General features: G+C 44.5%; 1 protein-coding gene across 18 annotated transcripts in view; it reads left to right on the forward strand.

The window, feature by feature from the left end:
* Positions 1–14,938, forward strand: part of KIAA1217 (KIAA1217 ortholog) — a 493,175-nt gene that overhangs the window by 293,710 nt on the left and 184,527 nt on the right. For all 18 annotated transcript variants that reach the window (XR_012799300.1, XR_012799299.1, XM_075587581.1 and 15 more), the window contains one exon: positions 5,099–5,294. Coding sequence is in view for 16 of the 18 variants with exons in the window: in XM_075587581.1 (XP_075443696.1) it covers positions 5,099–5,294 (196 nt within the window). In the remaining 2 variants the exon portion in view is untranslated. The remainder of the gene's footprint in view (positions 1–5,098; positions 5,295–14,938) is intronic.

Genomic DNA, 14,938 nt, shown 5'->3' on the forward strand with positions numbered 1-14,938 from the left:
TGGCCACTTTCACCTGCGGAAAAGGCGAAGCGCAGGGGGGAGGTGGCTGCCGCGACAGTGCTGCGGGAGAGGGGGGGGGGGGCATGCTTTTCAATGGGACCTGCCAAAGCATGAAACCTCCCGGGCTGCTTTAGTCACGGGACCAGGCATACATTAAGTCCGGCTACATCAGTATGCTTCTATATGGTCATTGCTTATAATATAATAATAAATAAAACACGTTTAGAATATACTTTATTCTTTTTTTAAATTCAATAGGATTTATGTATCAGATTGTCCTGGCGGCAAAACTGGAGCAAAAACATTGCACTAGATTTATCAAAGAAGAAGGCCCCATAGGATGCAATGGGAGAGTTTTCCTTTAAAAATATGGGGTGCATGTTTGCTGTAGTTGTGCAGCTGAGAGACCTCGATACGCAGCCGCAATGCGCAGTCGTTTTGTAGGTACTGGTATGGAGGCCTTTCAGATCTCGCTTTGTTTTCATAGCTGTGTCTTCAGAGCAAGCCAATATGATTCTTGCTGTTGCTCTGATCATGTTTCCTCTAGCACAGGGGTGCTCAACTCCAGGCCTCACGTTTTCAGGATATCCCCACCTCAGCACAGTTGGCTCAGTCAGAAGCTCAGTCCTCTGATGCAGCCACTTGTGCTGAAGCTGGGATACCCTTACAACCTGACCTGTTCGGGGGGCTTGAAGATTAAAGTTGAGAATCCCTGCCAATTATACCAATTGGTGCATCATGCCAATTGCACATACGCTTCTATGGCCCATGCTGCACTTCTTAGACCAGGGGGGCGCAAACTTTTTTCCCTGCGCCCCCCTGACGGCTGTCCCCTCGCTCCCGCGCCCCCCCCCCCAACCCCAACTTACCCGCGCTCCGGCGTAATGACGTCACGTTGCCATAGCAACGTGACGTCACATGACCTCGCAGCGTCATTTTGACGCCGCGTTGCCATGGCGCCGCAGGGAGGAAGCCGCCGGAGCCACGGTAAGTTAGGTTTACAGAGGCCCTGCAGCTCCCCCGGCACTTAATTTAAGTGCCTTCGGGAAGCGCGCGGGGCCTCTGTAAACCCCGCGCCCCCCGTCGGCAGTGTCGCGCCCCCCCTGGGGGTCGCGCCCCACAGTTTGCGCACCGCTGACTTAGACTGTAAGAACTTCTGGCCAGGATATATTGTGAGCTTCTATTCATCTTGTCAAAACAGAAAAAGTGTCAGCTTATAATTACCACCTAGTTTGCCATTTTTCCTAACTGGGGAGCCCGAAACTCCATTTGATCCCTGGCTTCTTTCACATTTAGTATACTATACCCTTGTGACTACATCAGATTTTGAAGCCATTTACATTATTAGCCACGACCACTTCAGCTGGGAGGCAGTTCCACGAATAAGTACGTCCTCACATTTCCCTTGAACCTCCCACTTTATCGATGTTATTACATTATCTTCTACTATAAATCATTAGATCTGACACCCCAGCTCTCTTTCTCTGTTGTGTTTGACATTATTCTGCTTGTGAATGTAGTGAAATGCTTTTACACTTCTTAACAAATTGCAATTTGCCCTTTTTTTTTTTTGATTTTACCTCATTTTTACCATCATTGCATTTTCCCCATCTAAAGTGTCAACGCTTTTGCTGGTTTTGTGCCAGACATGTTTTGCTTCCAGGAAAAGGGGAAGGATCCTCAGGCGCGTTGTTCTGCTTGTGGCTCCAGGGCATATATGAACGTAGAAAATAGAAGAGAGAGGGGGACCACAATGAGGAAAAATTCAACATACATATATACCTCGCTTCTTCGTTAAGGGGGGTAAATAATGAATATATAATAAGGGAGGAGACACACACACATCAGGTGTCTAATCTTGGTCAGATGACTACTCCTCTGGAGGGGGGATGGGTTGAGGATGAGGGGAAGCCTCCTGATGATTCATAGAGTGCAGCTCATCCGGGTGCGTGCATCACGCCAATGATATTCAGCAAAAAACGATCCGGGGATCCAATGCGGAGCACAGCAGAGTCTCCCGGTCTTATACACGATCACCCGCCCTCAACAGTGACGTCACGCAGAAGGAATTCGTGGAGACCAGACAAGAGTGGGGCAAAGAAACAACATTGCTTTGGGCTCCTGGCTGAGATAAGGGGGTGGGATCCAGCAAGCCGAGAGACTTCCCAGCCTCGTAGGAGCGAGATATCGCCCTGACCCACTGGAGAGACTGACTGCTTACATGTGAACTTCCCACCCCCTTATCTCAGCCAGGAGCCCAAAGCAATGTTGTTTCTTTGTCCGACTCCTGTCTGGTCTCCACGAATTCCTTCTGCGTGACGTCACTGTTGGGGGCGGGTGATCGTGTATAAGACCGGGAGACTCTGCTGTGCTCCGCATTGGATCCCCGGATCGTTTTTTGCTGAATATCATTGGCATGATGCACGCACCCGGATGAGCTGCACTCTATGAATCATCAGGAGGCTTCCCCTCATCCTCAACCCATCCCCCTCCAGAGGAGTAGTCATCTGACCAAGATTAGACACCTGATGTGAGTGTGTCTCCTCCCTTATTATATATTCATTATTTACCCCCCTTAACGAAGAAGCGAGGTATATATGTATGTTGAATTTTTCCTCATTGTGGTCCCCCTCTCTCTTCTATTTTCTACGTTCATATATGCCCTGGAGCCACAAGCAGAACAACGCGCCTGAGGATCCTTCCCCTTTTCCTCCTGCACATCTATACAGAGGTTGGTGAATCACCTCTGAGAGACTCGGGCAGCGGAACTGCATTGTGTAAAGGACTGAAATTACGTATCGAACAGTAGGATATCTTTTTTGGCGCAACTTCTCTATTTTCCTTAAAATGTTTTGCTTCCAGTCCATCCACATGTCACTAAAGTACCCATTGCTGTGCAACGGTCCAAGATGAGATCCCCAGCGCACTCCACTCATCACTTTCCCCCCTAAACTCAACTTACCACAGCTCTCCCTAGTCTATTCTCCAGCCAGTGTTTTATACATTCAGATATTTAATACTGTCAGGCCCGTCGCTGCAGGCTTTATAAAGTGAGGGGATTCATGGAGAAGGAGTGGCTCAGTGAGTAAAGACACTGAGTGACACTGAGTGGCACTGAGTTTGAAGCAGGGGAGCCTTGTGACCTTGGGCAAGTCACTTTATCCCCCTGTGCCTCAGGCACCAAAAACATAGATTGTAAGCTCCACAGGGCAGGGACCTGTGTGTTCAAAATGTCTCTGTAAAGCGCTGCGTACGACTAGCAGCGCTATACAAAAACATGCTATTATTATTATTATTCCAGTGCTGGAGCTAGAAGACCTGTTAATACAGAGTCCATACAGCATCAGGGAGGTTCAGGGACAGGCAGCAGGGCCGCAGACAGATTTCCCGGGGTCCAGGACTAGAGTTACGTCCGGGCACCCCCCACATTTCACACCTCACGAGCCCCCTCTATTTCCCATCCTCTTCCCATGTATTTCCCTCCCCTACGTCTCACTCCCTCTTCCTCGCTCACCCCCTCTCCCGCCCTGCATGTATATCTCTCCCCTGCGCCTCACTCTTAGGCTGTGCTCAGGGCGCCGGCGTCGCAACGTGCGCGCGCATGTCAGGGACTCTTCCATGGTAGTTTACAGAAGGTAGCGTGGTTGCGGCACCTGGCGGCGCTGTAGCGCGTCGACGCGGCTGCAGCTTTGGGATACAAGTGATTTTGAGATTAGAAGCTGCAGTCGCGTGATGTCAGCGTCACATGAGCTGGTGCAGCCAATGAGGGCGAACCAGCTCTGTGACGCCTTTGCCATGCCCCGATCACCTCCCTAATATCTTGAAGCTCAGCAGTAGGGATGTTCACACATCGCGCGGGAGACGGCCTCGCGCAAGGGCGTGCGCTTGTACTCTCCATTGCGACGCCGGCACCCTGAGCGCGGCCTTACTCCCTCTTTTCCTCACTCGCTCCCCCTCCACTCTTCTCACTTGCCCCCACCTTCCATCATTTACCCCACTCTCACTAAATATCCCTCCAATACACAGTAAAAGCCCCCCACTCCCCCAATACACATTCAAAAAACCCAGTACATATTAAAAAAAAACTGTCGGGGGGGGGGCTGCCGAGGCGGTGACTGCCCCGGGAAGGGGGCTGCCGGGAAGGGGAGGTGACTACCAGGGGGGGGTGACTGACTGATAGGGGGCCCGGCCGTCCCCACCTGCAGGCTTCTTCCTCTATCTATATCCTACGCTGGACTCTCTGACTTCAGCGTGTGCCTGCCTGCTCACTCATGGCGGCGCACGCCGGAAGCTGGGCCAAGCTCACTTCTGGTGCGCCAACGTCAGAGAGGCCCGTCTTGCACTAACGTCTGATGGTCTGGACTGGGACAGAGAGGAAGAGGCCTACAGGTGGTGAGAGCAGGGGACCCGCCGGCAACTGCTTTGTCTGGCCATTGGGCCCCCTGCCGCCACTGGGCCTGAGACACCAGTACCGGCTGTCCCCCCCTCTCGGCAGATCTGACAGGCATGGACAGATCAAGGCAGGTAGGTCTGTAGAAGCAGGATACAAAAAATAACAGGCCACAAACCAGTTGATCTGGGAAAGAGCCGGCCTTAAATCGGAAGCCAGGGGGTGTGTCAGTGAAGGCTGATGTAGAACAGCTGAGTGAAGCAGTATCTGTAGTAACAGCTCAAAGGCACACTGAGGCCACAGAACTACAGTATCCAGTTGCTGATCTGGCTTGCTGCCAGAGCTGCTGCCCTGAGCAGCAGAATTCATAGGTTTAAGTCAAAGACCAAGGAAAAAGGCAGGTGTGCTTTTGTGGTACTGTCCTAATTCAGGGTGGATCAGAACATCTGCCTTCTCTGGATTTCAGCAAAGCATTTCACCTTGTTCTACATAAGGCGTCATTAAAAATGGGGTCCAAAAATCATTGAGCCTTATTTATTATAAATGTTACATTTTTGGATGCCTTGGACTCAAAAACTTTATATATAGTACATATTACGTGTATTAAGTGGTTTACATGGCAAGATTTGTATCTTGTAGTTTCCATATCACATAAATGCTATTGGAGTACTTTAGCGATCTGTGATGTCTTCTTCTTTTTTTTTTCAGACGAAAAGTCCAAACCTCTCCTCGAGTCCACAGCCGAGCCTGGGAGAGCAGGCAGAACATCTCTCAGAGGTGTTTGCTGATCCCGGAGACACCATGTTTGAAGGAGAATCTTTGATGCCTTTTGTCAGAGGCAGCCGAACACGAGCCAGCCTCCCGGTCGTCAGGTCAACAAATCAAACTAAAGAGAGATCATTAGGTAATTTTCTTCCTCTGTGTGTTTCACCTCACCACTTCTTTACAGGTTAAAGTTGCAATCACACTAAATTGTGCTTATTGATTGCAGTCAGAGTACTCTTACTCAGTTGATGACAAATAGTGTTTCAATACAAAATATTGTTTGAATGATAATAGCGTGCCTACTACTCTGTCACTTTTAATAGAGGTACAGTAGCAGTATTGCAGAACATCTGAACCATGATAAAAATGATAAGACATGATCCTCATTCTTGCACCCATCTGACGCCAATTGCAGGTATCTGTATCCTGCCAGTGCCACATTGTTTATTAAGAGCATTTAAAATCCAACAACTAACAGTAGCTGGAGTACTGGGGTTGGCTTGAATTTACCTGCTGAGACATTTTACAACTCCCCCAAATATAGATATACTGTATATGTTTAGTAATAAATGATACCACTTCCTGCTTTCTTTCTGCAGCGATTCCTTTATTTCATTTGATGCTGTAGCAAGAGATGGTTCCTTATACATGTATGGACTTGTAACTACTTTGAAAATGGCTACTGTTTCCTTTATGTTGTGATTTGTAATGTTTTATAGCAGAGGTTCTCAACTCCCGTCCTCAAACCCCCCCCCAACAGGTCAGGGTTTAACGATATGCCAGCTGCTTCAGCACAGCTGACACCCATGCTGAAGCAGGGAGCCACTGATTGAGCCACCTGCTCAAGCTGGGATATCCTGAAAACCTGACCTGTTAGGGAGGGGGGTGGGTGGTGGGGTCTTGAGGACTGGATCCCCTGTTTTATAGTTTTAATAGTGGCTTAAGTTAGTGATTCATAATGTATGGCGATTCTTCAATAGGGGTATCCAAAAACATCTTGTAATGTTAGTCATTTGGGACCTTAAGCAGAACTGTGACCTCAAGAGCATGAAACAGCATACAGAAAAAAGCCACCTGCCCCAATCCATGTATCATAGAGTGACCTTTGTCAGGGGGGCAAAGAAATGTAAGAACAGTAATGAGACATTATTAAAAAGTAAACTCTAGTGTAAGTGATATTGCTTGCGCAAGGTATTCTCTTCTATGCATGTTTCCCTGAATAACAATGTGTGTAACCTTTTTTTTAGAATACTCCTTGTACTATGGGGGTTTATTCATTGAACTGCGGAAGTGACGATTGGGACGTTAGCGTGGAAGTTAATGGAAGTTTCCGTGCCGCAGTGCTCCAATTGTCAATAGCACAGTTTGATGAATAACTCCCTATATAGCGACATTTATTTAGCAGATGTGAACAAGGTTTAACGCTGTGGTTTCCTATTCTATAAAGTTATTGTCCCAGTAGTTGCAAGAAAGAAAAAGGGTTATGTACACAAGATGCTGCTCTCCTAGGATTTGAGCTGATCCTTCTATTTAGCTGTGCTGGCCCCACTGTGCCCGGCTCGGTGTGTGGGCTCATAGGCCTACTGTATATTTACTTAACTGTGTCAAACTTGAGTTAAAATCTCAAATGGTTAAGAATGCACATTTTTATCTCATAAATATCACGCACGAAAATGTCTATTATCATAAAATCCACAATCAGAAAAAATATACATTTACGTTACACATCTCCAAAAAGAATGCTGTATTTTGGTGTTGATTGAAATGTGAGTTCAAATAGAGTTAATATCTTGTGTTAGGGGTGTGCTGAGACGTAGCTGGGTCTTTTTGCCCACTGGGGCAAATTCGTCCAACTGTGCCCCCTTTACCCCCCCCCCCCAAACACAGCACACTGACACACAGCAACACACTGACACAGCAACATACATCACATTTACACACACAGCATACTTGCACAGACACTCACGCACAGCACACAGACACTCCTCCCCGCTCCCCCTGATATCATGGAGAGCAGGAGCAGGCAGAGTCCTGCAAATCTCCCCCTCACTCTCGCCCCCAGCCTCTGACGCCCGCTCTCTGCTCCCCCTCCTTCCTCCTCCCTGACCTGCGCTGCACAAATTCACCTGTCAATCAGCACTGCAGCCAATCACAATGCCCTATCCTGATGTTGCGGTAGTGAAGCAGGGGCGCACTTTGACAGGCTGCAGCACTGACTGCTTAATCAACATAGCGCTGCAACGCAGGCGCTAGCGGGAATTTCTGCCCCCCCATCATCCTGCACCAGTGGGTAGCTACCCCACTTTAATCCTATAGTTCCGCCACTGGGGATATGTAATAGGATTTCTTACAAAACACTGGCAAAAGGGGTACCTTCAAACTAACCTTTATAAAGAGTGCAAGCTTTCAGAACCACTCAGATCCCATCCTCAGGCAAATTTTTACAAAATAAACTGAAATAGCATGGCATATACAGGCAGTCCTCAGTTATCCAACGGAATCCATTCTGGAAGTAGCGTTGGATAGCGAGACCGTTGTAAAGTGAGTCCCATGTTAATCAGTGGCGGTGAGCGTTGGATAACGCATTCCTGCATTGAAAAGCGGCCCATAGGGTTTCATTGTAAAGCGTTGGTTATGCCATTCGTTGCAAAGTGAAACATTGGATAACGAGGACTACCTGTATATGTATATATATATATATATATATATATATATATATATATATATATATATATATATATATATATATATCTCTAAAAAGAAAAAGTACAAGGTGAGCAAAACTGATTTAAAATAGTGTTGCAATTATGTCTATGAGTGCTGCCACAATGTAATGGGTGTACACCACCCCAAAGAAAATACAGAGTACAAAAAAAACACAAAAGGCGCAAATCAGAGACACAGGTGCATGGATATACAACACCTGAAGGATAAATACGTGAACAGGTCCTATATTCGAATTCCACAACGAGATGTACCTATAGAGGAAAAAGATACCAATATGGTGAAGTAAAATAAAAATATTGCACAAGCAACAGAGGCTACTTACAATGTAGCAGAAATAACAGGCATATCAGTAAAATGGTTTGAGATCGCTGCATCAAAGGGGCTGATAATCTCAGGAACCGCTCACTCCGTCTGTGTGCTCGGACGCGGAAGCTTCACTGCTCAGCTGTAATCAGCAGTTGCGCGGCTCCTCTGATAGTGACGTCACTCCCCTAAATGGGGATACCGCTGGCTCCGTTCACTTGTGAGATTAGCCACGGGGCTCAATTCCGAGATTGATATAACAGTCCCAATAGCCTTTAAATAAGGCTTTGCAGCAAATAGAAAGACAGTTAAAAGTCCTGAATATAACAGAAAATAGGGAGATCTACTGAGAGACCCTCACCCTACTAGTTTCGTCTGAGTTTAGACTTCTTCTGGGGCATTATATGTATATATATATATATATATATATATATATATATATATATATATATATATATATGCTTTCGTCATATAAACCTCTCAAGGACAATATATATATAGTTTCTTATGTAAAAATTATACAAATATATATATTTCATTTCTTATGTACAAATTTGGCTGAAGATTGAACCTTTATGGTCCTGAAAGCTTGCACTCTTTTTAAACATTATTTAACCATTAAAGGATCCGCTGTTCTTGATTTTCTTTTTTGTTGTTGTTTTTTTTTTATTATAAAAGCTTTCCTGTCTACTCTATAGGCAAAGACTGGACCTCTCTCTGTTACAAAGCCGAATGGCAGAAAATGATTTAACCCCCATGACACCTGAGGCTACTAGTGCATTGCAGAGGAATGCCTACACACAACATAAACACCTTTCAAATGAAACAAAAGGCACAACATACATATGCACACATTTTAATCACTTAGTAGCCCAAGTAGCCAGCTTATCATGACTAGCTGGTCACTTGGGCTACTAAGGGGTTAATATTTTAATATGTATTTGTATCATCCATTCAAGGTTAGCTAATCTTATCTTGCCTATATATATATGATTTATGTATATATATATATATATATATATATATATATATATATATATATATATATATATACACACAAATAAGAACTCTGTTGGCACACTGTAAACAGAAAAAATGCTGATGCTTGTCCCATATGCACATATACACAGATGAATTTACCAGATAGAAGTCCGGAAAAACGAGACAGCACACAGCCAGAGAAATCCATAAGAACTGTATTCAGGTTAACATGGCACCACATCCAACGTTTCGGTCATCATACAGTGACCTTCTTCCCTGAAGAAGGTCACTGTATGATGACCGAAACGTTGGATGTGGTGTCATGTTAACCTGAATACAGTTCTTATGGATTTCTCTGGCTGTGTGCTGTCTCGTTTTTTCCAGACTTCTATCTGGTAAATTCATCTGTGTATATATATATATATATATATTGTGACAAACGCCCCTCTTTTGTAGTGCTGACGTCTGTCTGGGTTCTTCCCGACACAGTCTTCTAGGGTTATTTAATACAAAAAACAGGATCATGCAAAGTATTAAGCTGCTTAACTCAGGCTTCTGCCTGCTTTATTTTCATCCAAGTAAGGTACTGCAGCTTTAACATGTGTAGGTTAGAGGTACTCAGATACTTTCATTCAGCAGTTCACTCATTTCATTGTTACAGTATTTCCCACACTGTTATTTCAAGTAAAAAGAAACCAAATTATATAAACAAAATCCTATCCCTTTCAGGGATCTAACTACACATAGAATCAGTCTCTCTAACAGCTGCTGGCCAACTAACCTGGTTCCCCAGCTTAAAACAATGCTCTCTCATTTAGGGTCACTTAGATACAGCACAGTCTTTTAGCAACAGCAGTAAACATTTGTTTGGTCTTATCTGTTCGTGGTGGGAACTCGGTCCCGTGTCCAGGCAAATCCTCTGGTACTGTGATACTTGGAGGGGCCGTCAACCCCGAAACTGGAAACAGGGGAGCAGCGATACCCCCAGCCTCCAGGCTCTAAGGAGAGAGAGTCAAATGCAAAACCTCTCTGCTCTAAATACCTGTGCATGTGATTAGAAGAGCAGGTGAGGGAGAACTAGAGCCATTGTAATCTGTGGTCTGGATTTTCCATCCAGCTGCCTGAGTTAATGGGAAGCTGTGGAACGGATCATTTTTAGCTATTCCTGCACTTTCTGCTCTAAAATGGGGCAGAAAGCTGCCTAACATCTTTGGACTATGTCACAATATATATATATACAGTGTTCGACAAACCTATACATTTGCTCGCCCCGGGCGAGTGGATTTAACCCCCGGGTGAGTAAATATTGGCCCAAGCAGCACACGTTTGGTACTAGGTGGCGAGTAGATTTTTTTGTGTGGCGAGTAGATTTTTTGGTGATTTGTCAACCACTGTGTATATATATATATATATATATATATATATATATATATATATATATATATATATATATATATATATAAATAAAAACAACATTACCATTCTCTCGTCCGGTAAAGAAAGACTGCACTCGGTTCAGTAAGGTCCTTGAGAAAGGTCCTATTCCAGGACCGAAACGTCGGATTGGGTGACTTATCTTTTTTATTCAGATGCCCAATACAGTTTTTCATGATTACTGAACCGAGTGCAGTCTTTCTTTACCGGACGAGAGAATGGTAATGTTGTTTTTCTATTATTTGAGACTAGCACCTGTCTATATGAACCAGTACATTGAGTGCAAGCTGTGATGTTGGTTTTTATATATATATATATATATATATATATATATATATATACAGCATAATTACCAGTCCAAAAAACGGTAAAAGACACAGCACGGCCCTGAGGAAGGTCTCCCTGTGGGACCGAAACGTTGGCTTTCGTGTAACTGTTTGTTTTTTGAATACAATTACTGTACCTTTTGGATTACTCCTTGCTGTATGCTGTCTTTTTTACCGGTTTTTGGACTGGTAATTATGCTGTGTGTTCTCCTATGGGATTAGCTTCTGCCTTATGCTCTACACCAGTGTGCTGACTGTCTCTGCAATACTATATATATATATATATATATACACACACACACATCTTTACATGCTGCATGAACAACAGGAAAATTCCAGAGCAATTTAGTAATGCCATAGTTATCCTCATCCACAAGAAAGTAGACCAAGAAGACCTCAAGAACTACAGACCAATCAGTCCACTTATAATCACTTACAAGATATTTATGAAGATACTGTTCTCACTAATCAGCTGCAACAGTCTTTGTACTTTACCCAGCCCAGAGAACAAGTGGAATTTCACAGTGGAAACCACACAATGGACCACATTCAAGTCCTACAAGAAGAAATTCCCGGAAGTAATGAATATGATCTGCCACTCTGCTTAGGATTCGTACATTACTTAAAAGCATTTAAATCTGTCTACACCTCAGCGGTTCTAAATGCATTAAAAAGACAACGTGTTGAAGCGTACATTGATAGTATAAAGAAGATTTCCGAGAATGCCACATCAACTATTACATGAAGATACAAACAAGAAAAGGATCAGCAAGGGAGTGCTACAGGGAGACCGTGTAACCAAATCTTTTTACAGCAACACTTGAAGAATTGTTCAAGACGTTTCATTGGGAAGTAAAAGGAATCAAAATCAACGGTGAGTACTTGGGTCATATACAAACAAAGAGGAGCTATGTTAATGTATAACGCAGAGAGTACCCTGCTCAACATATAAGAGGGAAAGGGGTGGGGGGGGGGGCAAACAGCATGAGTGGGGTGGTGCTCATAGGGAATAGGGATAATTGACAGTCTAAGATAGGAAAGAATCCCTTTAGTGTGGCACGAAGAAAAGCACGCAAATAAAAACATAATCTTTATTAAGGTAAACTTAAAATGAAACGGTTTGGAAAACACTATAGGGATTCTTTTCTATCTTAGACTGTCGAGTACTTGGGTCATCTCCAATTTGTAGATAACATTGTTATGTTTGCCACAAGTGCAGCAGACCTGCAGCAACAGATCGGAGAACTCTCCGAAGCAAGTTAGACCGTGGGACTCCATATGAATCTCTGCAAGACAAAAGTGATGTTCAACAAATGGGTAAACTCTGCAAACATACTAAATAAATGGAATACAACTAGAATTGGAAAACCCTGGCCGGCAACTAACAATGGATGGGAACCTTTTGAATGAAAGCAATAGGAAATGAAGATGGGATGGAGCACATTGAGAAGAAACAAGACAATTGTTCAAGGGAACCTTCCACTGTGCCTCAAGAAGAACGTTTTGTTCTGCCTGTGCTCAAATATGGATATGAACCTATCAGGCCCACTGGGGATATCCATGGGGAGAGTCAGTTACAGTGTGTAGAATCACCTGGGTTAATCACGGATAGCTGGAGTCCAGATCAGCGGTGCAACGGGCAACAGAGTTTCCAGGAGAAGCAGGCGAAAGAGGTAGTAAGGCACGCTAGGATCAGGGCAACAGCAGGTAGAGGGTAATCAGAGGCAAGCAGTCATCAGGAACCAGGAAGTCAAAGGATGTGTAATAGCAGGAAGTGCAGCAAGGAAGCAACACAACCTCACTCCTGCAAGCAAGGATAGAGGTGGCTCAATAGTTATTCAAGATTATAGTGATTATTGCACTGAGATTTTACGACAACTATCTGATACTAATATTTATTGCAAACTATCTTCTGACCTCACTATTGCATAATAAAAGGCACTGGATTCTATAACTCAAGTAATTCAATCTCTTTAAATACACTTAACTTTCTGACTCAAGATTACCGTAAGAGGCCTATCATTTACACACTTCCAAAAATAAATACGTCTACCACTCTGCCACCTGGTCGCCCTATAATCTCTGCGATAGGATCTATCTTTCAACCTATTTCACAATATCTTGATTTTTTACTTGCAGCCCTGTGTCAGGCTTTACTATGTATCTTAAAGATACTCATACACTATCAACACACATAACATCTCTTATTAACATTCAAGCTGATATTGTACTAGTTATACTTGAATTGGCGAGCTTATATACAGTTATCCCCGATAAAGAAGGCATTAAATCTATTAGGTTAGTTATCACTAATAACCCACTTTACCCCGGACCATCTATAGATTTTTTTCTGGGCTTACTTGATTGGATTCTGTCCCATAATTATTTCAGATTTGAGAACACATACTATTTGCAGGTCTCAGGTACTGCTATGTGATCCAATGTAGCCCCCTCTTTTGCGAACACCTTTTTTTACTGATTTAAATTAGAACACTTCTTGAATGTTCCTGACATCCGTATACAACACAAGACAGGGGTGCCCAATGCTACATCCAATTGACAAAACATATATGGTATTAAGTATAAAGTTTAAATACTTCAATAATAATAATTATAATTACTTGGTTATTTAGTTAAACCCTTTGGCCAAAGCGTCATAAGCCTGCATACCAACGTCAAGGTATAACCAAATTAATGCAGGTCCTACACTACACTGTGAACCCTTCCTGTTACCTCTGTATGAGGGGAAAGAACCTGTTCTTGCAACAAAGCTGGGAATGTGTGTGTTAATCAATTTCTGACTGGCAACAGTTGTATGGAGGTAGGTGGCACCTCCCCCCAGAGCTCACTCCTCCTCACCTTTTTAACTTGGGAGGTCTTTTCATTTTGCTGTTCTTTTGTATTTTTTTTAAATGTTCTCTTTATAGTTGGGTATTGATATGCTCACACTTGGTTTCTGCTTATGTGTACACAAATTGTGCTTGATTAAGTTAGAGGTGTTAATATTGGTAGGCAACACCTAGAGTGAGTGACGGCTTCCCACCTGTGGTCACTTTTTGGAAAATTGGGGAGGGGAAGGGTATATAAGGATTTGTACTGTATGTCACTGTGGTTGTGTTGAGAAAGGCTCCAGAGAGAGCTGAAACGTTGACCTGTACATTAAACTTTTGCTATTTTTTCTCAAGACCTGGAGTGCCTGCTAATATATTATAAGTGTAAGGGGGTCACCCACGGTTCCCCTGATCTTCCTTTGCCTCCTGCCTTACCCCTGTGGCAGTGGGGGAAGGGGACGGCGACTCCCAGTGTGTCGGAGGGACATCCGGAGACGGGACCGGAGGAAGAGGAACCCATCGCAAGCCAGCGGAGTGGTGAGGAACCTCCTTACTCCACAAACAGGCTCCGATGGAGGCGGCCGTGGAAAAGGCCCCAACTAAGGCTCATGACCTGACGGGGGGCCCATGTGACACCATAACCGATGCCATATCTGAACTAAGTGTGAGTCCGTGCGCTCCAACCCAAATGGTCCCAGGATTGGGATCCAATGCTCCAGAGTTTCCAGAAAGTGAGTGAACTGTCCCAGAAGTGCCGGGGCAGGTCCCAAGACAGCCGAGGTGGTAACCGTCAGCATTCCTCATGACCTGCTGGCCACCGTGAATCACCGCAGTGGTAAGGTATCAACCCTTTACCCCCTGCAGGATATAACAGGGACTTTGAGTACAGAGACATTGCTAATCGCTCGCTTCCCAGTGGAAGCCTCCCAAGTACTTAGGGACAAGGACTGTGTTGTGAGTGATCCAGTAAAATTTGTCTCCTCTAAGCGCAACATGGAGCGCTCTGTCCGCCATGTGGTGGACCGCAGAAAAGGTCAAGACCTCCTGGCCTATCGCATCCATGCCGCAGATGGCCGAGTAACGTGAGGTACCCCCACATTATCAGTTAGGGTCACCCCACAATTTGTCTCAGCAAACAGCTAACACTCAGCTGGCCTCGGGTATTACTGTGTGCGATATGT

This window comes from Ascaphus truei, chromosome 2 (assembly GCF_040206685.1).
Source record: "Ascaphus truei isolate aAscTru1 chromosome 2, aAscTru1.hap1, whole genome shotgun sequence".
NCBI lineage: Eukaryota > Metazoa > Chordata > Amphibia > Anura > Ascaphidae > Ascaphus > Ascaphus truei.